Raw genomic sequence first — 26,851 nt, 5'->3', positions numbered from 1 at the left:
TGCTTGAACACTTTGGACTGATTCTACTGCCTGATGCATTGACTATTTCTTCTCTACTCACCTCTTTTTACTTGCTGTGTGTTTGTATGTAATTTCTGTCTTTTGTTCTTGTGTTTTTGTCTCTATTAACTTCTTTTTGAGCCTGGTTATACGAAAGGTCTCTTCCTGTTAAAAGAGACTTTTTTCTTCCGATCATCTCAGAGTGCTTGCTCATAGGGGATGGCCTGATTGGGTCCTATTTTGAGGTGACTTTTTACAAACTGGTGCTTTTTAAATAGAGCTGAGATGGTGTGAATTGTGATCTGATGCGGCTGGTATAAATGTACATAGTGTTTCTAGCGCTTCTAGTATTTGTCCTGTCACTGGTAAGTAAGCATTAGGCTAAAACGGACTGTGAGAAAGCACAATGACAGGAAGTGCAGCAGCAGCTATGCACAGTACCCAAGCATTGAACTATTTCTGTATTTCCTTTTCAGGGCCTGCTACAAACGAAACCAGCGGTGCTGACGTCACGCGGGCAGGCCTGCACAGCTCTGCGCGTTCTTTGTGCCCGCGGGCACGAGCCGAGGCTCACTCAACTACACAGAACGGAGCCCGGAGCTAGAGAACCAGGAAGTGAAAGCATACACATGGAGGGAGTGTCCGCCGCTGCTGTTTCTGTGTATGTTTTATTTTTAAAAACACGGTCCTCCGCGGACGCATAAATGGGAGACGCGAGGACCAAGCGGCGGGAGCAGCTGAAGCGGTGGGCCGGCTCCTCCACCGACAGAGCCTCGGATGTGCCCAGGCTGAGGCGGCGGGGCGATGCCGGGAACGGAGGAGGGGAGCCCGAGGCCGAGCTCGACGACCCGCCGAAGGACCAGCCGCTACCCGGGGGAGGAGACGAGAGACGACGGTCAGGAAACATCTCCTGTCAAACCGGCTAACAGCCTGCTAGCTTAGCACCAACATCTGACGATAGGCTGAGGGAGGAATGCTGTGCGGGGGTTTGGGCTGTAGATGGGCTAAATAATAGAATCACATCACATCACAGCAGAAAACACGCCCGCTCTACAATCCTTTATTTAATATTTTAATGTTTATTTGTTGCCATGCATACTTTCAGAGGCCGGAGTTTGCTGTGAGCGGTAGCTAGCTAGCCAAGTGTCTTAGGTAAAGGTTTTTATTTCCATCAGTCCCACCACTGCTGGTCTTAGATGGTCTAAAATCTCCTATTTTAAAGCGTATATATCATAATTCCTTTCGTTGTTGTCCAGCCTGCTATAACTTATACGATTTGCAGTAGCTGTTTTTATCCAGACGACCTTTAATGAGCCAGTTTCAAGTTAAAGAGCCTAATGCTAATCATAGTATTTGAGTAGTTACTGCCTAGTTGTCTGTCTGAGATGATGCAACATTATGAATATTGACGATGGAAACAAAGGTCAATATTTATGATGACAGACACAAAAAGGCCTTTTGCAGTTTATTGAAGGCAGATTTGTTTAACAAATTGAGGCTGATATAATACAAATGTGTTGCCATTGTCAAAAGGTCCTGGAGAAAAAGGATAAAAAATTTGACGCAAAAATTTGGGGAGGATGTTTAGTTACAATGTTTCTGATAAAACTTTATTAGGTCTGTGATATACCGCAATACATACCAGAGACCGTAGATGACATAAAGTAGTAAGACAAAACACATCCCAAGTTGCAGCTTTTCCCATCAGTTAATGATTTAGTGGTGATGCAAGATCAGAAAGGATTATTTCTCTCCATCAGGTGTCACAGTTTTGACCTACAGCTGTGTGTTGTAGAACTGAAGACGCTTGTCAGATGAGAGATGAAATGTTCTCAAGAAACTTTAAGAAGTCCAGTTGCTTTTCTTTCCAAGCTCCTTAGATTACCCTGAGCTGGATGACTAAAAGCCTACACAGACAATAACTTTATTCATCCGCACCTGAAAATAGTCCCCAAGAAATCTTGTGGAAGTGTTTCAGTGGGTATTTCTCTGTTAGTCTTACAAGGATGTGAGGGATAAGTTGTAGGGTCTGTCAGGGTTTGCGCAGGTCCTGAAAGTATAAAACTGACTTGTATTCAGTTGGGTTTGGCCGTAAAGTTTTATAGATGCGTCACTGTGAGAATTTCACTATATTCACCCCTTCCGCACATTTATTATGACATGCTTTGTCATTCAACCAACTCTTTTAGTTCTTGTAGATATTTAAATCTTAAAAATCAAAAAATCCTGGCTGCATCGGCCCAACAGGCTGTCAGTTTTAAGTTGCTGCGTATGGCTTGTATAGCCAGTCACAAATCCATAACAGTAGCGGCACAGTTTATTTTTTCCACACAAGCAGAATACTGGCTCTTGAATTGGCCTGATGAGAAAGCGTGGTACAATCAACACCCACTACATTTTGTTTCACAGAGGTGTTGTCCTTCTGTTGATCAGTCCACTGTGTTTACACCACCTAGCTCAGTCGTCGAGGTCTCTTTTGTTGCAGTGTTCAGTTACATTCATGCAGTTCTACATTAAAACTTTCATTTTTCAGTTTGCACTTACACGTTTCGGTTTACTTGAAACGATCATAGTTTCCCTTACAGCGTGTATTTCATTGCGAGTTTGGTCTGTATGGTGTGTATAAGAGCTGAACAGTGAATTCATGCAGCTGCCTGTGTCCTCTGTTTTCAGGAAAAAGGTGAAATTTGACATTGCTGCTGAGTTTCTCGCAGCCTGTGCCAGCGGAGACACAGAGGAGGCCAAGGTGATTCTGGAGGAGGCCAAACAGACTAAAAGAAGGAATGGCGAGGGTACAGCAGAAATTATTAACTGCTCCAATGCAGACGGGATCACTGCTCTACACCAGGTGAGGCAGTTTCTCCCCCTGAGGTTTTATTTGCTCGTGAATAAAAAAATTTGTGCAGTTTCGTAATTTTGTTTTTTTTTTCCTTTGACACAGGCCTGCATAGACGGCAGCATAGAAATGGTGACCTTCCTTTTGGAGCAGGGTGCCAGTGTGAACCAGGTTGACAATGAGGGATGGACGGCGCTACATGTTGCTGCCTCCTGCGGCCACGCTGACATCACAGAGTGTGTACAATAGCAGAACACAGCAGCTTTGCTTCTGTGTGTGTGTAGCTTCAGTGCCAGTTTTTCTGCAGTCAACAATACAAACATTGTTATCATGTTTGGCAGCTGAAGCATGAGTGGGCTGTGCCAGCACACACGCACACATGCACACAGCTCACATTTAGAGAATGAAAACTTTTTTTCATTTTACAGTCAGTGACTAATGGTTTTGTTCCAATGTGCATGCGCCACAACCACAGATAACATGACCAGAAGTCTTCTGTTTAAAGGTCATTGGGTTGACCTTCTTAGGTTAAATGAATCGTCTCTACCTCCATGTTTGTTTTGTCAGGTTCCTCCTGCAGGAAGGTGCTTCTCTCACTGCTGTGAACTGTGATGGTGATGTTCCTGCAGACATTGCTCTGGATGAAACCACTGAGTCCCTACTTCAGAGTTACACTCGGAGACAGGGTAAGTCTTTTTCTGTGTGTAGTTGGAAGGCGTTTTTTTGTGCGATCTGACTGTTCCTTTTGCATCCAAACGGTGTGAGACACGGTCATGTGCATGCAGCAGGTGCCATTAGTGAGCTTTGTGATCAGGATTTTGCGTAGCATGCATACGTTTTGTGACAGTTTAGCACCAAGTTGACACCTGAGGTCATCTCCATCAACGGGCTGGAGATGACCTCATCTTCATGTTAAGGAATGTTGCTGGTCACAGATGTTGTTTCTACAGCTACAATCCAGTGACCAAACAGGGGCCTTCAGAAAAAATAACTAACCCCTAAGGCAGTGCATCAGGTCAGGAGCGCAACCAGAAGCATTTTCATCAATTAAGCTCTCCTGACATTATTAATTCATCCACTACTATCACACTTAGCATTAGTTCTTCTGAAACTCTCAGAGGGAGAACATTTCCCACAATAGATCTGAAGTGCAGTGCTGAGCATGATTTTTGTCACACTCCATCTTCCCCAGTCACCAAATTTGACTCTGCAAAGTGAAGCTAAAGTTAAAATGTTATTGTTCAGCGGAGGAGATCCAGTGATGTGGGTTTCCTGGGAGAGCTCCACATGTAGCAGGAGTGCTGGAAGCTGAGTTTCACAGTACAAAGTGGCACCTTTTAAAGACGAAATTAAAATGGTTGTGATTTGTGCTTTTTATTGGCGTGTGACTCGTATGTTTGTGTGTGTGAAGCTTTAAATCAACTTATTTCTCATCAATGCAAACTCAACAGCTGCAACTAGTGCTGGGCGATATGACGATATATATCGTGTGGACGATAGAAAAGTGTCTATCGTGCCATTTGTCTTCTATCGTTTATATCGTTTCTAACCCGAATTTTACAAATTATTACATAAAATATATCATTAACCCTTTACAACCGGTCGGAGCAGGCAAACTCCGTTTTGCCTAACTATTTTTAAATCCCTGTAGAACTGTAACCACGTAAGGTAGCGCAATAATGTTTTTTTTGCATATGAAACCGTAGGAGTTGTACTTACATCTTATTCCATTAGCTTGCCCTAGGTCACGGTTTCCTTCCACATATAGCTTTGCAAAAAATTGCATAAAAAGCACTTCCAGCAACAAAAACACAATATTCCAGAAACGGGCTTTGCCGATCCGATCAGCTGTTCATAACACTTCCTACGTTGGAATATAAGTCAGCGCGAACTATCGCATGTCCGCCATTACCTGTCTGAAACCGGAAGTGACGTCATTTTCGCGGAAAATGTAGTTTTTTAAGCTTCAAAGCCTATGTTGGTATTTTTAGAAGTCATGTTTGACTTTATGCTCTTCTGTATCGTTTCTGGGAGGCTTAGAAGTCAAATTGCACTGTTGTAAATAGTTTATTTTGATGCACATGCTGTGTTTTTGCGAATTTGCACTTATTTATTTTCATTTTTCCTGTAGTATATAAAAATTTGTGTATCTCAAAAATAAAACTATGAAGACACTCAAAATAAATAAATGTAAAGATAAGCTCTGGTGGACTTGGTTCTATGGTAGGTCTTAAAGGGTTAAATAGCCTGTGCAAATATATTAGTGTTGTCTTCTCACTATACACACTCTTAACTTTATGCAAGAGAAAATAAAGTATAAAAAATGATATTTTTTGCAAAGAAACTCTGTCTTGTTGTTTTGCAACATGGTGCTGCTTTACGTGCACCCGGATTTGCGACATGCTTTACAGTAACTCAAAACAAAGACTGCACCCTCTCCACTCGCTGTTTAAAGACTGCATACTTTCCAGATGACCACAGGTCAGGTGGTATATCGTGATATATATCGTTATCGTGATATAAAATAATTCATATCGTGATAAATATTTTTTCCATATCGCCCAGCACTAGCTGCAACTGTATTCGAACTTGACTTAATGGCCCACACATGTTTCTGTTAGTGGTGCTGGCTAAAATGTGAAAAACTGGACACTTAGTTTCTCTGTGGTTGGCTTTTTTGTTCATGTGTGATGCATGTATGTGGATAATGTCCATCCTAGATGGTAATGTGACTAAATGTCAAAGTTATAGGCTGGAAACTTGAGGATTTAGCTAACACGCTAGGATGACGTGTGCGTGTGTGTGTGTTCCCATACTCCTCTGCATTTAACCCATTCACCCAGTGAAGCAGTAGGAAGCCACCAGCGCAGCACCCGGGGAGCAGTGTGTAGGGACGGTACCATGCTAAGGGGTACCTCTGGGTAGCTGTTCGATGGATTTGAACCCCCGACCACTTTACCTACTGAACTATCCCTGCCCCTCCAAGAAATTCATAAAAAAAACAGGAAACGCGTTAATTTGACATTATGTGTCTGTTCAGGTGTGGACGTGGAGTCAGCTAAACGTTGGGAGGAGGAACAAATCATGGCAGACGCCCGCACGTGGCTGACTGAGGGCCTGCCTGCTGACGTACGACACCCAAAGACTGGAGCCACCCCGCTGCACGTGGCTGCAGCCAAAGGCTACCTCGAGGCCCTGAAGTAAACATTTCTGTCAACAAGCTTAAAAATCCCATTTTAAGTGAGGGCAAATGTTTGTCTGGACTGGGCTCTTCTTCTATTTAGTAGTTTGAGTTCATATCTTCCTTTGCTGTTCCAGGATACTCTGTCAGTGTGGGCTGGATGTGTCAGCTGTGGACTTTGATGGCTGGACACCCCTCCATGCTGCAGCTCACTGGGGTCAGGGGGAGGCTTGTCGCATTCTGGCTGAACAGCTGTGCAATATGGAAGCTCGCAGCAACGGGGTGAGGCCCGGATAAAGAAAACTTATCTTCCTGCATCGCATTCATCTAGTCAGCCTCTTTAACAGTTTGCTTGAATACTTTTAGGGTCAGACCCCATTTGATGTTGCTGATGAAAGCGTTTCAGAGCTCCTGGAGGAATTATCTCAAAAACAAGCCAATGTAAGTTTGTCTTTACCTCATATTGTGCATTTATGTAATCTAGAAGTTTGACTTTCTTGATTGTGCCTCTGTTTTTCTTTCATAGTGGCTTAATGAGAGGTCAGTATTGGACAGGCAACCGGGGTCCAACGCTACGAACGCACAAAACAAGCGGCGGAGGTTAATAATCATCTGTTTCTTATCCAGAATTAAATAAATATTCTTTCGTTTCAAAGCAAAAGGTACAAGTTGCCATGTGACTTCTGTCTCCCTTATTTTGCCTGCAGGAGCTCGGTGTGCAGGATGAGCAGCAGAGAAAAGATGACTTTACAAGACCAGTCTAAGGAGCGGGGCATTTCAGGAGGCTTGGACCTGAGCGAGGAGAAAGAGAACAGCCCCGGTAAACCTCTCTGGTCACGAGTACCGCATGCTCTGTAAATCTCCATCAGTGTGCTGATTGTAGTGAATGATGCCGATTTGTGTTTCTGTGCAGAAAGCTCAACTGTCTCCAGTCCCGATACAGAGAGTGCGACGTCTGCTGTCACTCCGGCCGACAAGGTAAAAAATCTGAGTTTATCATACAGGATGTTTCATTTTCAGCAGGTGTTAGGTAATGGTGTGTAGTGCATGTGATCGGATATGATAAAACATGTTGCAGTAAAGAGTTACGCTACTGCTTTTAAATGAGCTGAAAACTAATTTATTGAAACTAGTTATTCAAAGCTGAAGCTTGTGCTGAGCAAGCAGCAACATGCAAGGCTGAAGTGCAAAAAAAATGCAGTTTCTCTGATTTATACCTGAGACTGGGTTGCCCCCCCCCCCAATGAAGATTAAGCATGCCAAGTAAAAAACAAAGAATACATTTCAACACATGCTGATATTAGCATGCTTTATTTTTTCACTCGGGTCATAAATCTGATTCTGCCACATAATCCGTTGTCCTTTTTTCTTCTCTCCTATGTGATCCAGACACCAACAGATAAACAAGAGGAGGAGAAGGAGCAGGACAAGGCGAGCCGCACTGCCAGAGTACAACCCACCCCTCAGACGAAGGACGCTGCCGCAGATAGTCCCAACGCTCCCAACGCTGACAGGCGCAAGTAAGAGAAAAAAAATACGTTACTAACAGTGAAAATGCTTTAAAAAATGTCTGATGAGGGAAGTCGTTTGTGTGTTTAGATTCCAGGCTCCAGCGAGAGACGAAGAGTCAGAGTCTCAGAGGAAAGCTCGCTCTAAGCTGTTGCGGCAGACTCGCCGCCCCACACAGGTAATACTGCTTATCCAGATTCAGTAAATGCTATTCAGTTTTTAGGGTTTTTTTGTTAGCAGTCCCTATAGAAAGCGTGCAGATGCTCGTGATAATTAAACATTTGAACACATTTTGGGGTGAGCATCATTATTCCAGGACTGTAGGATGATTTTAAGAGCAGCATACTGCTGCACCATTGCTGAGTTAGCAGCAGTGTACTGCATTGTTTTTAATTCCTCTGGGCGGTTTTGTTTTTGCTCTTTGCATGCAGGGTGTGACTCTGACGGACCTCAAAGAAGCTGAGAAGTGTGTGGCTAAATCTGGCGATTCTTCACCTCGAACCATCCAGCCGGTCAGCCCCCTCGTCACCATCACGCCTGCAGAAAGAGGTGAGTGATACTGCAGACTTTGGGCAAGAAGCAGCATTAGGCTTGCAAAACAAGCACTACAGGCACTCTACGGCAAAGATCACCTCCATCATTACTGTGCAGTAACATGAAAAACAAACTAACAGAAGCAAAATGTTTCGCTGCTGTGCAAAATATTGCTCATTGTGTAGTGTCAGCATACAAACCAATCAATTACATAACTTAGAAAAACATGAGTACATGAAAATACAGTGTACAACTACTACAAAGTTGACAGTGAGCTGAGAACCCAAAAACTGTATAAATTCAGAATGATTTCATCATTCTCACTATAAAAGTTATTGTTGTGTGTCTATGTAGCACCAAAGTTTAAAAAGGAATTAAACCAAAGAAGTGCCGCACATCTGCGGTCAGCAGTGTCAGAATTATCTTCAAGTTTTTGTGTAAAACTGAGGGAGCTGGGGTGTATACGGCCTGAATGGGGCAATTCAATTCAATTTTATTTATATAGCGCCAAATCACAACAAAAGTCGCCTCAAGGCGCTTTATATTGTACAGTAGATAGCACAATAATAAATACAGAGAAAAACCCAACAATCATATGACCCCCTATGAGCAAGCACTTTGGTGACAGTGGGAAGGAAAAACTCCCTTTTAACAGGAAGAAACCTCCAGCAGAACCAGGCTCAGGGAGGGGCGGGGCCATCTGCTGCGACCGGTTGGGGTGAAAGAAGAAAAACAGGATAAAGACATGCTGTGGAAGAGAGACAGAGGTTAATAACAGATATGATTCGATGCAGAGAGGTCTATTAACACATAGTGAGTGAGAAAGGTGACTGGAAAGGAAAAACTCAATGCATCATGGGAATCCCCGGCAGCCTCACGTCTATTGCAGCATAACTAAGGGAGGATTCAGGGTCACCTGGTCCAGCCCTAACTATATGCTTTAGCAAAAGGAAAGTTTTAAGCCTAATCTTGAAAGTAGAGATAGTGTCTGTCTCCTGAATCCAAACTGGAAGCTGGTTCCACAGAAGAGGGGCCTGAAAACTGAAGGCTCTGCCTCCCATTCTACTTTTAAATACTCTAGGAACAACAAGTAAACCTGCAGTGTGAGAGCGAAGTGCTCTAATAGGGTGATATGGTACTACAAGGTCATTAAGATAAGATGGGGCCTGATTATTTAAGACCTTGTATGTGAGGAGCAGGATTTTGAATTCAATTCTGGATTTAACAGGAAGCCAATGAAGGGAAGCCAAAACAGGAGAAATATGCTCTCTCTTTCTAGTCACTGTCAGGACTCTTGCTGCAGCATTTTGGATTAGCTGAAGGCTTTTCAGGGAGTTTTTAGGACATCCTGATAATAAAGAATTACAGTAGTCCAGGCTGGAAGTAATAAATGCATGAACTAGTTTTTCAGCATCACTCTGAGACAGGATATTTCTAATTTTAGAGATGTTGCGCAAATGGAAGAAAGCAGTCTTACATATTTGTTTAATATGTGCGTTGAAGGACATGTCCTGGTCAAAAATGACTCCAAGGTTCCTCACAGCATTACTGGAGGCCAAGGTAATGCCATCCAGAGTAAGAATCTGCTTAGATACCATATTTCTAAGATTCTCAGGGCCGAGTACAATAACCTCAGTTTTATCTGAATTAAGAAGCAGAAAGTTAGCGGCCATCCAGGTCTTTATGTCTTTAAGACATTCCTGCAGTTTAACTAATTGGTGTGTGTTACCTGGCTTCATGGATAGATAGAGCTGCGTGTCATGACATGAGTTAATCCTGTGTTTTTACGAATCGCCAACAGGGGGCGCCTCATTTGGTTGTAAAAAGAAGCCACATTGTATGAAAGCATATGGGGAAAATGAACCCATGTATCACTTGACTTCAGTAAACTTTTAACATAGATGGGTCAGTCACAAGTTTCTTAGTGAGTATGACTAATGTCTGCTCGCCCTGTCTGGATATTTCTGTCAGTGCTTTTGCTTCCTCTTTTTCAGCAGATACCAGTCATTGCATCTAATCTGTCAGATCAGTTAATCTTTAAAACTTAAACGTAGAATCATCATATGAATATTTCTTAATACCTAAAGTGCAAGAACAGCTGTTAACTTGTCATTTCTAATGTAAGAATCTTGCTGACTTTTCAGCATTAGTCTTCTTCTAACTGCTGTTTTCCTGCCGGCGTCCCTTCTCAGGATTGTTTAAACATTCAGGTATGTGTGCTATGCAGGTGAAGCAACTGATAGCTCGGATTCTGGAGTAGGATGTCTGTTCTCTGCGCCTGCATGTGCAGCACGGTCAGATATATCTCTCCACGATCACACCCAGATTCAAAATACCAGGCTCGCGACTTCACAAACATGACATCACAGCGGCTCTGTCCGTCTTTAATATGCAGCCTGTAGTCAAAGATGAATATCGGAGTCTGAAAAAAGCTGAAAATCAGGTCAGAAGTTCAGCTACGACTGTTCAGTTAGGGGTGTAAAACTAATTTTAGACCGCAGGCCGCATATGACCCTAGTTTGAGCCAAAGTAGGTCATAACATTAAAACTACTGCATAAAAACATCTGCAAATTCCGTCCTCTTCTTTTTGTGTTAAGAGGTTTAGTTACACATTTAAATGCTTAAGACAAATAAATGCAATTTGCAAAACTGCATTTCAGTTTATGCACATTATAAAGAAATGGTGTTGCAGGAAATAAAAGGACCCCGTCAGCCTGGGCACTGTGTGCTAAAAGTTGCAGGAAAAAGTCTCAATACTCCGACTTTATCCTGTTTAAAAATAAAACCAACAAAAAAATTTTTGATTTAACTGACAAAAAATGTTTGTTTGTACCCACGGACACTTTCACTGGAAAGACAACCAACAACAAAACAACAGGAGCTTCTCTGTTTAATTTAATAGTAACGATATTTAATAAAACTAATGGCAAAAATACAGTTAGTCTAAAATTTGTGCCCTCCTTATTTTCAATTTTCAAATTTTTCAAAGGCCATGCAGTGGGTCAGTTTGGAGCCTGTGGGAGGGTCTAACTTGTACCATATGTTACAGGGTTTCCAGGAAGCGGTTCATTTAGGACAATAAGCAGCACAGAGGTGCACCGAACACGACGAGTTGCAGGAAAATCAGCCAAACTTTAGAAGCAGTCCCACCACTGGGGAGTCCTGATTTATTGGTTAAAATATCTTTAACATATTTAAAGACTCCTTAAAAAACTCTAAGTGAAATACTCGGAAACTACCTGAGCATGGCCACACCCACCACACGCTTTTTGCTGTTTATTTGGCTGGAAGTCTTACGTCGCCTCTGTTTACCGTAAGACTCCCACAATATAAGTGACATATGAGGCAGCTTTTGGGTGGAGTGCTCTTAAGGGCAGCGTCTTAAAGGAAATGATGGTTTCTCACATACTGTGAAGGCTAGTGCTGCTTGTGCTGTGTTTTCTATGGGTAGATAGGGCGGCTGCTGCATACTCATACTCAGTGAGCTGCGGTAGAAACCATCTGGCCCCTTTATCGTACTTTTATTGCTCCACCCCAGTTTTGTGTTTTTTGGTGCAGTTCACCATCTGATATCATGAAGCAAAATCAGTTTTTAAAGTTAAGTTGCAAGAACATTCAGTTCAAAGCCAAAACCAGCAGTTTGTGTTGTCTGAACTCATTCCTCACAAGCCTCGACGTGCAGTGATCTGAGATGAAGGCAGGAGGCAAAGATAAGGCAGCTATGGCGCCAAGTTTCATTTGGAAATGAATCTACGTTTATGCATCGCTACTATGCCTCTGCCTAAAACTCCACACGCCTCACAAGCGTTTTCTGTTGACCTCCTTGTGTTTCAGACACAGACCCACAGGTGAAGCAGGAGGAGCCGGAGGGAGATAAGCGTCTGCAAGCAAAGGACAGGCGGAAAGCGAGGAGGGAAAGACGCTCCACCGGCGTCGTTCAGCTGGGAGAAGAGGTGAGAGCGGTGCAGATAAACTAATTTCCCAATCATCCTTCCTGTTTTCCACAGAACTGAAGTTGGTGAGAGGGCAACCTTATGAGTCACTGTGTAACTCAAGACATGAACAAAATAAGAGGAAACCCATTTTAGAAAGTGTTTTAGATCCTGTACTGTAGACATAATATGAGTTTGACGTCACATCGTGAGGTGTGCGTCACGGTCTTTGTGGCGCTTCGGCCGGCCACCTCTTGACTTTTATAACCTGGCACTTTGCGCCCCATCCTGAGTATCTTGAAGACAAGATATTCCAGCACAAAAGCTCAGACATGCTTAAATAGAGGTGACTGTGTGATGTTGATAGATCGTGTATTAGAGCGTCGACAACCTGCAGCTCAGTAGCTCAAGATAAATGTGACGACTAGGTGAGCTGATGTGGGAGTAGAGCAGGTAGTTCAATGAGCGAATGAGGCAGCTGCCTCGAGTCATGAGAGCACATCTGGACTACTTCCTGTTGTGTCAGAAACGGCAGCTTCGGGGAAGCCGACTGTTTTTAATAAGAGAAATGAACATCCTGCTGCTGTAATGTGTGAATGTTTGCATTCGAATCTGATTTGTATGAAACAAGATGGATATTTGAGTCGGTTGTTGAAGTCTTAACTGTGTGAACAACTTGTTTTTCAGAACGAGGAAGACCTTCGTCCAGATGATAAAAACAATAACAGCACATCCTCATCCCTGTGAGTCTCATTCATTCTTGTGTATATACACACGCTGTCATACATTTCTTTTATTTCACACACGTGCAAATGGAATAATTTGTTTTTGGACATTTATTTCATGCATCTCTCTATTTTTTTTTTTTCCCTTTTGATCCAGTTGTCTGAAATAAATGTCTGCATTTCAGATGTAATGAGTCAGCTGCCCTAAAACACGCAGTTGTATTCTCTGACTGTGAACTGGCATTTCTGCTGGTTTGAATTGTTGATGATTTGGTGAGATCCTGAAATGTTTTGGTTCTCCAAACAACGTGTTCACACCCATCCAGGAGCAGATTTGAGTGTAAACAACATTAAATGATGGACGTCAGCATCATCGGTGCATTTATAATAAGAGGATTAAGCGGAGAGAATACGATCTTTTCTAGACTCATTAGTTTTACGGCGGCGCTGTTTCAGACGAGAGGGAATAATTCGCCCGGTGTGACACATTCCTCGATGCTGCGCCTAAATAATTATAATGAGATAAAAGAAATTACGCCACTGTGATGTGACGCAACCAGCTGGAATGTCAAGTGAGCCTTGCATGAAATAAAGTCCTCACCGCTGCCTCTTTAACAAACGCTAAAATTAGCGGATTAATATTTGAAGTGCATGTATGGTAATCGATTATTATTTCTTCTAATTCCGCCCTCATCCTTTTTTGCCTTTTTTCTTTTTTTTGTTGTTCTTACTTTCTTGTTGATCTGCATCTTGCTCTGAATATGAATAAATGATTAAAGCATATAAATATTAATATCATAGCTTAGAAATTTTATAGAAAGCTGTCATTTTCCTGCTTTTGTCATTTTATTCTCTTGACTTTTGTGCTAGTTCTGCTTCTTTTCCCTCTTTGATGATTGGTCACCCGTCACCGTGTGCGCTCCTTTTTTCCTCCCGTTGTTTGGTAGGAGGAGCAAAAATGGCTCTTTTGATGGGGAATAGAATAGAATAATCCTTTAATTGTCCCACAAGGGGAAATACAGCCAGAAAGACACACATACAAACAAACAGTACACAGAACAGAAACATACACAATTTTTCTTACATATTTACATTAAGGTAAGGAAGGTTGCCGACGCCCGCCTTAGTAGAAAAGCAGATGGAAAATAATTTATTTTATTGATTATTTGTTTTGTTTTTTTCATATTTTAGTGATTTCAGACATGCCATATAACCTGTTGTTAGGGCAACGGTTTTAAACCTTGTCTGGCTTGTCCTGAAAAAAGATCACGTCACTTACCCAGCACTGTTTATTAATGACTAACCATTTAAAAACAGACAAATTCACTGAAAGGCACAAATCATGAGTGCAGCAGTGTCACAAAACTCTGGTTTCTCCTTCTTTCGGCGGCTCCCTTTTGGAGTGATCATCTGGTCCGTTCACTTGGCTTCTCCTCTGTCCTCCATCGCTTCCATGAACCTTCTCTGTGGTTTGCTTCTCTTACTTCGCAGCGCCATCTTTGCCACTACATCCACTCTCCTTCCTCTACACATGTCCAGACCGTCTAAGACTTGCCTCTCTTTCTTTGGTTTCTCCTCTGATTTACTCAATTGTATTCCTGCGTTCAGAGAACAAGGTCCATACGATTTGTGATGTGTTTTGATATCATGGAGGAATCTCTCTTATGTGTCTCTGCAGTGGGAGTCAGCTGTCAGATGCATCTACTGATTATAGACCGGTATGTACCCGACCTTCACCACACACACCAGAAAAGCCGCCTCAAGGCTGAAACTGAAATGTAGCTTACTAAATTCAGGACAGGAACCACAGACTGAAACCTCAACCAACACTTTCCACCTGGTCACCTAAAACAAACACACACAATTTTATTTTCTTGCAAGTCCTTCACAAATAATGATAATGATAATAATGGATTGGATTTATATAGCGCTTTTCAAGGCACCCAAAGCGCTTTACAATGCCATTATTCATTCACGCTCACATTCATACACACATACAAATGTATTGTCTTTCCCTCCAGCTGTACTTCAAGATGCTGCAGGAGAATCTGTCTCTGAAGGAGAAGCTGCAGGAGATGGAGCTGCAGCTCAGCCAAAACAAAGTGGAGCTGGAGAGACTCCGACAGGTTGGGCAGGTTTGCTGATACCTCTGACATTTAAGCAGCGTGTGAGGCGTTATTTAAAAACAGGGACGTGTGCTCTGGGCTTTGACATTGTGTCAGCTACAGTAAGCAGAGGAAACCAAAACTAGGCCTCAAGGTCACAGCGAGACACCGATGCTCTAAATGACAGGAGCATCCAGAATACAAGATGAAGATTATTTTGAACTGTGAATCATGCAAAGCTATTCTACAGCCCAGGGGTAAAATGTGGAGCTAAAAGAGCAATATTTTATTTTGTTAGTTTGTCATCATCATAATTTATTCTCAGCTCTCACATTACATCTGTACACATGTATGAAATGATCATCATTTCTGTGTGTGGCAGAGTCAGGAGAGCAGCACAGACCGGCCGGCCCTGCTGGAGCTGGAGAGATATGTAAGTTGTTTTTTTGTTTGTTTGCGGTTGCCTGGTGTTGGTTTTGGATTTTTTTGTTTGTTTTTTTTAGCTGGAAAAATCCCCTGAGATTAAAATCTTTTTCAGTGCAGACTTGGCCAAGAATTCACACCATCAGAAGCTTAAAAAAATAAATTCATTAAATCGAGCGTAACAAAAACCGACATGGTGCAGTAATAAAGGATAATAAAACACAAAAGGTACAAAATAGGAAGAGCACCTGCAGTCTGCGCTTACAGAATGTTTTAGAAGAGCTTTGAGCTTTCAACAGGGAACAAAATCATCAAGCTGCATGTCTTGGCACATCGCATCCGCCTCCTAGATGTTGTCAGTCTAGATATGCAGGCTCGCCGCATACAGTGCAAAGTACAGTGCTGTGCAAAAGTCTCGAGCCACCCAAGACACCCGTAGATACACCCAAAAAATATCTTTAAGCAGTCTTCAGGAAAGGTTCTCCACTCACTCACTTCTCTGGATGCTGGCGGCCTTTTCTGTTTATTTCTCTGTCAAGATGAACATTTCCTGAGTGCTCAGATACCGAAGTATCTGAAGCGTGAGACCTTTCAGTTTCTGTCCCCTCCTAAAGTGTGAATAGTGTGTTATTTGAGATATGTGACCGACGGGGACACTAATGAAACTAAGCCTTTATTTCCTGTTGAAACTGTGGGGGTTGAGTATTTTATGCATTCATAGCAATCTTGAAAGTTGTGATCAAATATGAGGTCAGAGTGTGGGGGCACATTAACAGCTCTGCAGGCTCTGCAGTGTGTGAAACCCCGGTTGAAACCTTAGTTTCACACACTGCAGAGCAAACGTTTTTGCTCCGGCTGCTTCAGCCAGTTTGATGTGGCGCTGTTCTTGTTCACAGGAGAAGCTGAAACTCCAGAGGAAAGCAGGGGAACTGGAAGACGAGCTGAAGGTACAGATGTTCACCTCAGAGCTGAAAGCCGACTGATCCAAATCCAATTTATTTATATAGCACATTTAAAAACAAAAGGTTTTCCCAAAGTGCTGTACAGAAACAAAGGGTAAAACACAAGATAAAACCACTGACACTCACATAAAAACATATCAACTCACGCCAGTCTGAACGCTATTGAAAAAAGGTGCGTTTTAAAAACAGGAAACGAAGATGCCCGTCTAATATTTAAAAGCAGCGTATTCCAAAGTTTTGGGGCCATAATTGAAAAGGCTCGTTCTCCTCTACGTTTGAGCCTTGATTTTGGGACAACCAACAGCAGCTGGTCGGCTGATCTGAGGGTCCGTGAAGGAATATAAGGCTGAAGTAACTCGGAAAGGTATGATGGAGCAAGACCATTAAGGCATTTATAAACCAGTTTTAGGACTCTGCAATTAATTCTGTGATGAACAGGAAGCCAATGAAGAGAGGACAGGATAGGTATGTAACACCTATCCTGCCTGTGGGTACCAGTTAAGAGGCGGGCAGCAGCATTTTGAACAAGCTGAAGACGAGCAAGAGATCCTTGGCTGACTCCAACAAACAGTGCATTACAGTAGTCAAGCTGTGTTGAAATAAAGGCACGTATTACCTTCTCCATGTCACGTATTGACAAAACTGGCTTCAGCTTAGCTATTTGCCTCACCTGAAAAAGCTTTTTTGCAGCACCGAACTACTATGTTTGTTCAATTGAAAATCTGAGTCCATAATGACTCCCAAGTTTGTCACATGCTGCTTGATATAAGCACCCTAGCCAACCACAATTTACAAGCGGGCTGCATGAAATATTATTAGGTCTAAATACAATCACCTCCGTTTTACTCTCATTGAAACTCAAAAAGTTCAGAGCCATCCAAGCTTTGACATCTTCAAGGCAGTTCAAAAGGATTTGGATGGAGCCTCGGCCATTTGGTGCTAAAGGCAAATAAATTTGGCAGTCGTCAACAAACTGATAACAAACGAGAGCAGAATAGGAATAAAATACCAAACAGACCCACTTTATGACTGCGACACACAAATCGAAATGAAAGCAGTGAGCTGTGTGAGCAGTGACACGCTCAGTTATTCTGTCATATGCCGTGACCTCAGAAGCTTCTGTCATTTCAGACCACCACCTCAGTAAAACGGCCCGTCAATTACCATGTGAAGGAATCATTCGATTGTTGAATTAATGTTATTACAATTAACTACAAGCTTAAACTATGTGTATTCACACAGCTAAATCAAAATACACATAAACGTCTCTATTTTTTAATCCTTCGATGCATCAGTTTATTGAAACTTTTGGCGTGAGCCTCTGAGAAATGGCGTTCACTGGATAATAAATGAAAAGCTGAACTTAATCAAAACAAAAAGAAACATTTTTTTAACCCCACAAAAATGAAAGCAGTAAACTAACGCTGGTATTTTTAGTCAGTTAAGTTTGTCCCAAAATGTGTCATGTCTGCCTACATTACTGAGTGACCTGGCACGCATGCTTGTGTAGTCAGTAATGTAGGCAGGTGAAAGCTGAATTCTTGTGCTCTGTAAGATCTGGTGAGACCAGTTTGTAATGCAGATGTGATGTCAGATAATGCACACGTTTCTGCAGGATGAAGGAGTCACCACTAAAACATTTCTTACAATGACCTACATCAAAAGATGGAAGTAGCCGCCCTGGTTTGGGTGACAGGGTGGAGCTGGCGAGCTGCATTCACAAACCGTGTGTGTGAAACAGACAGACATGGATACCTGCTAATTAGTGCTGAGTAGCATACTGATAAAAGAGTAGAATATCAGTCATCAAACATGAGTGTTTTGGAGCATTTTTAATGGGATTATCTAACACGGGTGGGCAACTCCAGGCCTCGAGTGCCAGCGTCCTGCAAGGTTTTAGATCTCACCCTGGGTCAACACACCAGAATCAAATTAGTTCATTACCAGGCCTCTGGAGAACTTCATGAAATGCTGAGGAGGTCATTTAGCCATTTAAATCAGCTGTGATGGATCAAGGACACATCTAAAACCTGCAGGACACCGGCCCTCGAGGCCTGGAGTTCCCTACCCCTGATCACAAATCACAAACGGGTCCAAGAAGTTCAGTTCGGTGACCCTAGCTGGCGAGGGTGAAGCCTAGCGGACAGCTACAGCTGCCCGTTCCAGCACAACTGTCAGACAGACCGGCCACAGCTCAAACTTTAATACCTCCCAGAATCCAGATGGATAAAATATTCTTTTTAAATCTCTGCTTCAGTCACGGGAAGGGGGAACCTATCCGTAAAGACCGAAGCTTTTTTTATTGCAGGCTGTAAACGTGATTATTCCTGATGTAGTGTTGGCTGTTGTGACCGTGTTGTGACCACGACACGTTAGTTTTCAGCCTAGAGGTCGACGCTTGCGTTTGTGCAGTCTCAGCAAATTCTGCAGAGCTCCACAGTTTCCCGTAATGACTTAACTCATGTGACCCGCGAGGACCCTCGTGTCCTGAGCTGTGACACGGCTGTGGTGGTTCAGATTACTTTTTCTAAAGTCACATAAACAATCCAGGAGCCCAGATGTCCAGCCGGATAAATCAATAGGGAAAGAAGGAGCTTAAAAGGATAGAAAAAGGTAACGTAACAATTTAATGCCGCTTAATGAAACTAATGAATCGCTGAGTCTTTATTAAAGAATGAAAGGAGGTTGCAAAAAAAATTTGCAACCTTTAAGACAGGCTACAAAAATCTGTTTACAGTAGCTGTGAATCTCTACAGTAGACGTGTGAAATGCCCTGTAGATTGGAAATGCATCAGGTCAGCTGTGTATCGTCTCTTTAAGGCAAAAAGTTGTCATCTTTAAGAGCTTTGAGGCTAAAGCGATGTCTCCTGACGTGTCTGCAGGTTCTCGGGGACCTCCGAGCTGACAACCAGAGGCTCAAGGATGAGAACGCCGCTCTGATTCGAGTCATTAGCAAACTCTCGAGATGAACCTGTGACAGAAAATATTCACCTCCATGGACGTAACGAGTATTACAGGATGTTTGTTTTTGTCCAGCTTGGACGAGACAAACGAGGAAGAGAGACACTGCACAACTTTCAACAGTAACTGGAGTAACGTCATTTTCAGGGTTATCGTCTGTGTTTGGGCCTTTTATGTTTTGGCAGATCTACTGTAAACCAAGCTGAACTTCACCTCCTGTGGACGGACAGGATGTCCCTGCTTCCCACTCCCACTTTTTTTTTTTTTTTATACGTTTTTATTGTTGTATTTTTTTTTATTTTTTTTTTTAAATTGAAATATTTTAATGTGCTTCGCTCTGGTGAAACTTTGTATTAAGAGACTTAAAGCCATGCACAGTGAGAGCTCAGTGTGTTTTTAGACGGGGTGAAAGATTTACATAAGAGCCAGTCAGGTGTCTGTGGTGGTTACTAGAAAAAGACACACAAATAACGTCAGCGTGCCAAAAACCAGCCCCAGTTTTTTTTTGTCCTTTTGGGGGGAACCTCCAAACGGTCAGTGTTGTTTCTCAGGACGAGTCTTGGGCCGATGCTTTCTGTTTTTAGCTGGCTGCTGTAGAAGATGGACCAAATTCGCACATCTCCCGGCTCCTCTGAATGTATGTTAGACATGTATATTTATGTTCAGGGGCCGGCTGTCCTGAGGACATGATGTAAAGGTGTAGTCGCAGCTTCCGGAGAGTTTTAGGTGCTAATCATGGACGTCAGGCACAGCTCGTGTTCAGAGGGACGTTTACAGAAAATATTTGTTACACAGGTATTTCAGGAGGCGGAGGACGCATGCTCTAACTTTACTGTTCTTTACTCGTAGTTCTATTTTGCCATTTTTGACTGGATGCTTGTGAAAGCCCCCCCAAACCCCCAAGCTAAGTATTCACCATGTGACAGACGGCCGTTGTCCAACAGGAAGGCCGGATGGGTCAGTTTTTGAATGTTTACTAAAATTTTAAAGATAAAACCAACCACAACAAATGCATGTTATATTGTATTTTGATGCCGTGCCTTTCGATATGCATTTGTAAGTAATATTTCTATTTTGCTTTGGCAGCGTACACTGTTGAGTATAAAATACAGTATGGGCATAAATGATGAAGTATCTGTTTGTTTTGTTGTTGATAAAGAGCGATCCCACGTCACATGTGAATAAAAACATTGAGGCCCACATTTTATTTTAGGTTTCACTCTCAACTTCTTAATAATATTTCAAAACTCTGAAACAGCTCTCGTGTCCAGTGAAGCTGATTTTGCCCATAAATCATTAGAAATCTGCTAAAGCATCCTGATTGCTCAGTTAAGGATTTACTACAGGAGACACCCCCTCCATGGCGCCTGTTTTCAAATGATAATTAGACCTTGTGAGTGTAATTATACCACAACAGAAGTTCAGGAGGCTGCTCGCTTCATGCCTGAACTTAAAAGACGCAGTGACATTCCTGAGACTCACAGGAACATGTTTTTCTACACGTTAACTTAAAAAGTTAAAAATGGAACTGTCTCCCTTTCTATCTGTAAGTGCTTGAAGATTCTTCATCACTCATCTGAAAGGCTTCTTCAGTGTTTAAATGCTGATTAAGGGGTCCTGGGTGGGGGCTCGACCTTGGAGGTGGTTTCAACACGGCAGAGCAGAGGTGGAGGTCTTCACCACCAACTGTCAGCTGCCTATAAAAGCAGAGAGATCCATTCCAAAACGTTTTAACCACCACCCACCTGCGTGACCAGAATTCAGCTGATTGCAGGGCGGGGCAACGACTCATGAACATGTCCTGACGTGTTCAGGCGTGTCAGGATCAGCTCAAAGGTTATAACCTCACCAGAGGTTAAGTCCAGTTGCCTTTGACTTGAGCACTTTAGACTAAAATTAGATGGAGAAAAAAAATAAGAAGAAAATAATAAAAATAAAATAACGACATTTTTGTTCCACAGCTGCAGAGTCCCCTTTTGATCGCGACTGTCCATACTGTGAAAGTCCAGAGAATACGGGGATCTGTCATTTGATATGGAAATGGTGTCCTTACACTGTTTGTCCACCAGAGAGCGACAGAGAGGCGGTTCTCGCTTTGATCCAATTGTACAGCATTTGGTTGCAGTTCATGTAGAGGTCCAGCAGAGGGTGCTCAAGATGAGCAGGAGTAAATGAAACTGAGCAGCTGAAACTGCAGGAATTTCTTACAGATATAAAGACCCTGATGAACTAAAATTTTATGCTTCTAAATTTAGATAAAACTGAGGTTATCATACTCAGCCCTAGAAATAACCAGATTCTTACTAACCCTATTCTTACTGATGGCATTACCTTGGACTGCAGTAACACTGTAAGCAACCTTGGGAGTCTTTTTTGACCGGCATATGTTCTTCAGTGCACATATTAAAAAATATGTAGGACTGTTTTCTTCCATTTGTGCAATATCTCTAAAACTAGAAATATCATGTGTCAGAGTGATGCTAAAAAACTAGTTCGTGCATTTATTACTTCTAGGCTGGACTACTTTAATTCATTATTATCAGGATGTCCTAAAAACTCCCCGAAAAGCTTTCAGTTAATCCAAAATGCTTTAGTAAGAGTACCGACAGGGACTAGAAAGAGAGAGCAGATTTCTCCTATACTCATTTCTCTTCATTGGCTTCATTGCATGAATGAAAGAAGTCTCCACGTCATCTCGCCAGGAAATGTTGCCTTTGTAGTCCTCAGTATTTACAGCTCATAAACCACTTGGACAGGACTGTTTTTATTCCCTCAGATTCACTCTCGGAGGCTCACTCGACACATCGACAAACCGGACTTGTCTTGCACAATTGCAGAGCAGTTTTCCAGTTTGCCTCAGTTGTCCATTGCCCTCAGCGCACAGAGATTTCTCCAGGTCCTTTGGACCTTCTGATGACGTTTAAATGCTTTGCAGTTTTACTTTAAAAACATTTTTCTGAAATAGCTGCACAATTAGTAGATGTGGATTTTTTTCAGACTGGTGAACCTCTGCTCATCTCTACTTCTGACAAACTGATGAAACTCATTTTAATTTGTATAAGTGAAACGCTGGTTGACAAAGCTGGTTAAAGTGTTTCAGCTGTTTCAACACTGGAAGGAGATTATAAAGGAAAATCTCCTTCCAGTGTTGAAACAGCACTGGAAGGAAATGAATAGAATCCTCTGACGGCGGACACATCCTGCTTAACACGAGCCTTTGCCCTGGAGGAATTTCACAATAAGATGTAATTAATAATTTTGTAAGGTAAGACTTCAGGATCAATACATATGAAAAAACGTTTAGCTTTAGTTTTCCATAATTTCCATGAATATACTGTTTGACTTGTTTTATGCAAACACAAGCTTCACTTTTAGCTCCTGCTGATGCGATGAAACGTTTAGGATAGTTTTGATTGTATCCTGCCGATATTTGTTTGGACCCCTCCTCCCCCTGCTGACATCATCATTAAAGGTAAGTGAGCTTCCAGAAGCTGTTGTCCTAAAACAGGGGTCTCGAACTCCAGGCCTCGGGGGCCGGTGTCCTGCAGGTTTTAGATATCACCCTGGGTCAACACACCTAGTGATGGTGAGATGAAGCCTCGTGATGAGCTGAAGCTTTCCATCCAACTGGTCGACTCATGGTTCGAAGCATTGTGATGATTCATTTGCTCTACTGCGCCATCAAGTGGACGATTTAAGTGAAATAGGCTCTGTGATTATAATGATGTGATGTGTAAACCTCTAAACTGAATAAATAGATTGTTTTCGTGGTTATTTATCCCAAATATTGTCTCAGTATGTCTGATACAAAAGAGAAAGTGGAAACTATCAGGACAGAGTTTTGGTATGATTGTGTAACTGTTAGGCCTGCGTATTGTCACTGATTTCTAGAATCGATTCGATCGATCAGGGGAAATTGTGCCTCAGTCAGAAATATTATAATTCAGATCATGGATCAGTACATTTCTATATTTTTATGTCTATAAAAGGGAAGCTGACACTTGCGAGACTTTATCAAAGGTGTGAGCATCACAGCAGATGCCTTTGTGTCAAAGCAGCTAAGGATAAAACAGAAATACGATTTATAAAAATATTCTGCAGCAGATCAAAAACGAAAGAAAACCATTAATCAACATATGAACATTACCTGATGCTGCTGAATGAAGCAAAGCAAAGTTACAGAGGTTTAGAGACACTGCTAAGCGTTTTGCAATTTTGCATAATTTTAAAAAGTTTAAATTTGTTTGGTAGCCTATTGAACAGCAGAAATTAGGTTTTCTTTTCGGTAGTAAGTAAAGGAAAAAAACAGCGGCTGACAGCGCTGTAAACAACGGTAGACTTGTGCGTAACAAGCAAGGGAATAATGCAGAAAACAGATTTTTAGACGGGAAACTGTTCTTCAAGTACAGAGAGAGAGAGGGAGAGAGAGCTGTGCATGAAGTGTGATTTTTTTTTATCGTGGTGGAAGCAAAACAGCAAAAGTCAGAGGGAATTCATGACGATGTTTATGTGAAGCGTAGTTTGGATCTTCTTTTGCTGCTGGTTCAGTCAATATTGTTTGGAGAGAAATAAAACCTGCAGTGTCAGAATCAGCGCAAAAAGACGTAAAAACGAAGCGCGGACCCGCCGACACATGAGAATCAGTGAGCTGTCCTTTCAGCCCCGACCGTGTCCATGTCGTCGGGTGAGAAAGGCGACATCTCACTGATTCTGATGCGTCAGCGGTTCCGCGCTTTGTGTTTGCGTCTTTGTGCAGAATCCGTGTACCTGCTGTCACTTACTGTTTTAGCTGTTTGGTGGTTGTTGAAATTTTTGTGAGGTTTAACCTGAGATTCTGGCATTTCGGGCAAAATAAAGTTATATTAAAAATCGATTCAGGATTTTAATTAAACAATATCACGTTTTCCAAGCGAGAATCGATTTTATTCGATAATCAAAACCCGCCCCTATAACTGTGTAATCATGCTTATGTACATCTGGATAATGACACAAACTGTGTGGCGCTTCACTTTTAATAAACTAAAAGACATAAATCAGGTTATAGGATCTGTAGTGTTGTTTATTTATATTATGGTACTTATCATTTGTGATATTTATTACTGTGTGCATACTTTATTAGAAGAGAAAACAAATCTCTTCCTTGCTGGCTCCATCGAAGAAGAAATGCTCAAGTAACTATGTAGCACGTAAACAATCCAATTCCGCAACACAATGTGATGGGGAATCAGCTGTGTTTTGCTGCCCATTTTATTTCGAATCTGGCGCGAACCAGTGAACCAGTTCCCGAATCAGTCACGTGGTACGGACTGCCCGCGAAGCCTCGAACGTCACTGCATACGTAATCAAAGCAAGCCTCGATACGCGCTTCACAGACACGCCCCCGAGATTACCCGAAGCGCGATTCGAAGCTTCGACACACAGGACACATCACTAAACACACCTGAATCAAATGATTAGTTCATTACCAGGCCTCTGGAGAACTGCAAGACATGTTGAGGAGGTCATTTAGCCATTTAAATCAGCTGTGATGGATCAAGGACAGATCTACAACCTGCAGGACACCAGCCCTCGAGCATAGCTGGACTGGCCATCGGGCATACCGGGCATTTGCCCGGTGGGCCGCTCGTGATTTTTCGTTTTTATGGGCCGATGGGGTTTTATTTCTTTTATTTTTTTCAACGGTATAAATGAATAGTGGTGTATTGGCCAGTTGGTCATGATCGACTCTGGGCTGGACCAATTACAGCCGAGGAGGTCGAACTTTAAAGTTGAGGTGAAAAGCAACGCGATTTGTCCCGATCAGCTGATCAATGATCAATGATCAGCTGATCGGCTTTTCTCTCTGCGTCAGAAAGAGCAAACCAGCGGAGGTCGCGTTAAACAACAGAAGCACCTTTAAACTTGATGAGCTGTTGTTAGAATTTATTTAATATTAATTTCTAGTATCAGCTGATGTTTGCTGGAGGGATGAAGGGAAGTTATGAACTGTTTCTGAGAGACAAATAACACCAGGATCCTTTTGCTGGTAACTGTGCAGGGGCGGATCTAGCAAGGTTTTGTCAGGGGGGGCAGGTAGGGCATTAAGGGGGGAACAAAAAATACGTTTCTTTCTTATTCTCTTTTAAAATTTCTAGCTTTTAACAAATAATTATCTGAATCATACAACCAAAGTTTTCATCTGATGTCAAATGTATAGAAATCCATTATTGTACATAGTAATTTTTTTCAGGGTCCCAACATAATTTCTTCAGAAGTAAGTACTGTATATGATGCCAGTATTTTCCCACATTTTCTAGATACTGTACCAGTACTGTGTAGAATGCCATCAAAATTAAGTTTTGATGGTAAGTTTTGAGTGAGGAAGTTTTATTCTTTCTCACCTTTCTTTCTGTCTCCTTTCACTTTTTAAAGGTTGCCATGTTAGAAAAAATATTTTGCCCTGCCATGCTGTTTATTGATGTGGTAAATAAATAGTTTATGAAAATATCACTAAATCTGTCATTTATTATTTTTAATATTCAGTAATGGTCATGTCTCACCTCTAGTCTTCTCTGTCTTAATTTCAGGTTTCCACCATGTGTTGTAGAAAGTTCAGGAGGTTAACTTGACCAAGCAGTCTTTGGGTTTCGGCTAAGTACTGTTTAGAATACCAGAATAGGGAGGATGGTGTAGGTTTAAGTTAAGTTCTAGATTGATACATATATACCAACAAGACAGTGTACATCACTGTCACAACGATGTTTGTTTTCATTCAAAGGCTTTATGGTTTTTACCATAATACCTGGTGGGCCGGTCTCTAGTCAAAATGCCCGGGCCGATTTTTTGTCCCAGTCCAGCCCTGCCCTCGAGGCCTGGAGTTCGACACCTGTGTCCTAAAGTGTTTGTTCTTACAGGTTTATTTAGTTCCTTTCAACGTAATGATTGCCACCTTCGCTCGTACTGGTTTCTCTTTGTGCCTCATATTTCAAATTACATTGAAAAGCAATAGAATGCAAATTAGTACAAAAAATTGTATGCAATTGTTGTAAAATCTAATGATTTAAACGTGAAAGTCTGCATTTTAATCACTGATTAGAAATCCACTGTGGTGAAGCACAGAGGCAATTTTTTTTTTCTTATTTGTCTCCCGGTCACTTTTCCTCCTGGTTCCAGTTTTGAACTCAGCAGATGGAAAGAGAGACTGAAATGTGTGTTAGATATTCTATATCATAAAAAACAACATTCATCTTGTTAAGGCACTTTTTCAGAGCACTCTGTGAAACCACTATGACGCATCTGTGAAAACTGAAGCTAGTGGAGAATTGTGTTGAACCTGCACTCTTAACAATGTCCAGCAGGTGGCGACTCCTCAGGCTGCAAAAAGAGATCAGATTGTACAGATTAATGTGAGATTATTTCATAATCTAGCAGTGCTGGTTTTACTAGAGTTGTAGACACGGTTAATCTGACACTTTTATAGTCCCATAAGTGTTTTTGTAGCCACGTATACACCCTCCCCCACCCTGGTGGACATTAAGAAGAATGGCGGTTTAAGGCAATTCTGTGTTGGCTTGACTTTTTAGACCCAATTTGTCCAATTTTTACACAGTTTGGGAATCGCTGCTCTTATCCTGACCCTTTTTAACAGGAACAAATCTCCGACAGAACCGGGCTCTGCTGCAATTTTATTTATCCCATATTCA

At 42.0% G+C, this 26,851-nt stretch overlaps 1 protein-coding gene across 2 annotated transcripts; it reads left to right on the top strand.

Annotated features, from left to right (window-relative positions):
- Positions 1–553: 553 nt before the first annotated feature.
- On the top strand, positions 554–20,376 carry ppp1r12c (protein phosphatase 1, regulatory subunit 12C). Of its 2 annotated transcripts, none has more exons than XM_031754189.2 (20): positions 554–895; positions 2,674–2,848; positions 2,942–3,072; positions 3,404–3,522; positions 5,877–6,036; positions 6,155–6,299; positions 6,384–6,458; positions 6,544–6,617; positions 6,725–6,837; positions 6,931–6,995; positions 7,407–7,537; positions 7,617–7,704; positions 7,958–8,075; positions 11,896–12,014; positions 12,681–12,736; positions 14,397–14,436; positions 14,740–14,853; positions 15,206–15,256; positions 16,143–16,193; positions 19,091–20,376. In XM_031754189.2, the coding sequence occupies exons 1-20, from the start codon at positions 705–707 to the stop codon at positions 19,175–19,177; spliced, it is 2,103 nt and encodes a 700-aa protein (XP_031610049.1). In that variant the 5' UTR covers positions 554–704; the 3' UTR covers positions 19,178–20,376. The 2 variants fall into 2 exon arrangements, with proteins under 2 accessions (XP_031610049.1, XP_031610050.1); XM_031754190.2 differs by having other exon boundaries at positions 555–895; positions 14,740–14,844.
- Positions 20,377–26,851: the final 6,475 nt, after the last annotated feature.

This window comes from Oreochromis aureus, linkage group 6 (assembly GCF_013358895.1).
Source record: "Oreochromis aureus strain Israel breed Guangdong linkage group 6, ZZ_aureus, whole genome shotgun sequence".
Lineage (NCBI taxonomy): Eukaryota > Metazoa > Chordata > Actinopteri > Cichliformes > Cichlidae > Oreochromis > Oreochromis aureus.
The sequence above is the reverse complement of the archived record's forward strand: the minus strand, read 5'-3'. Positions and strand labels throughout refer to the sequence as shown.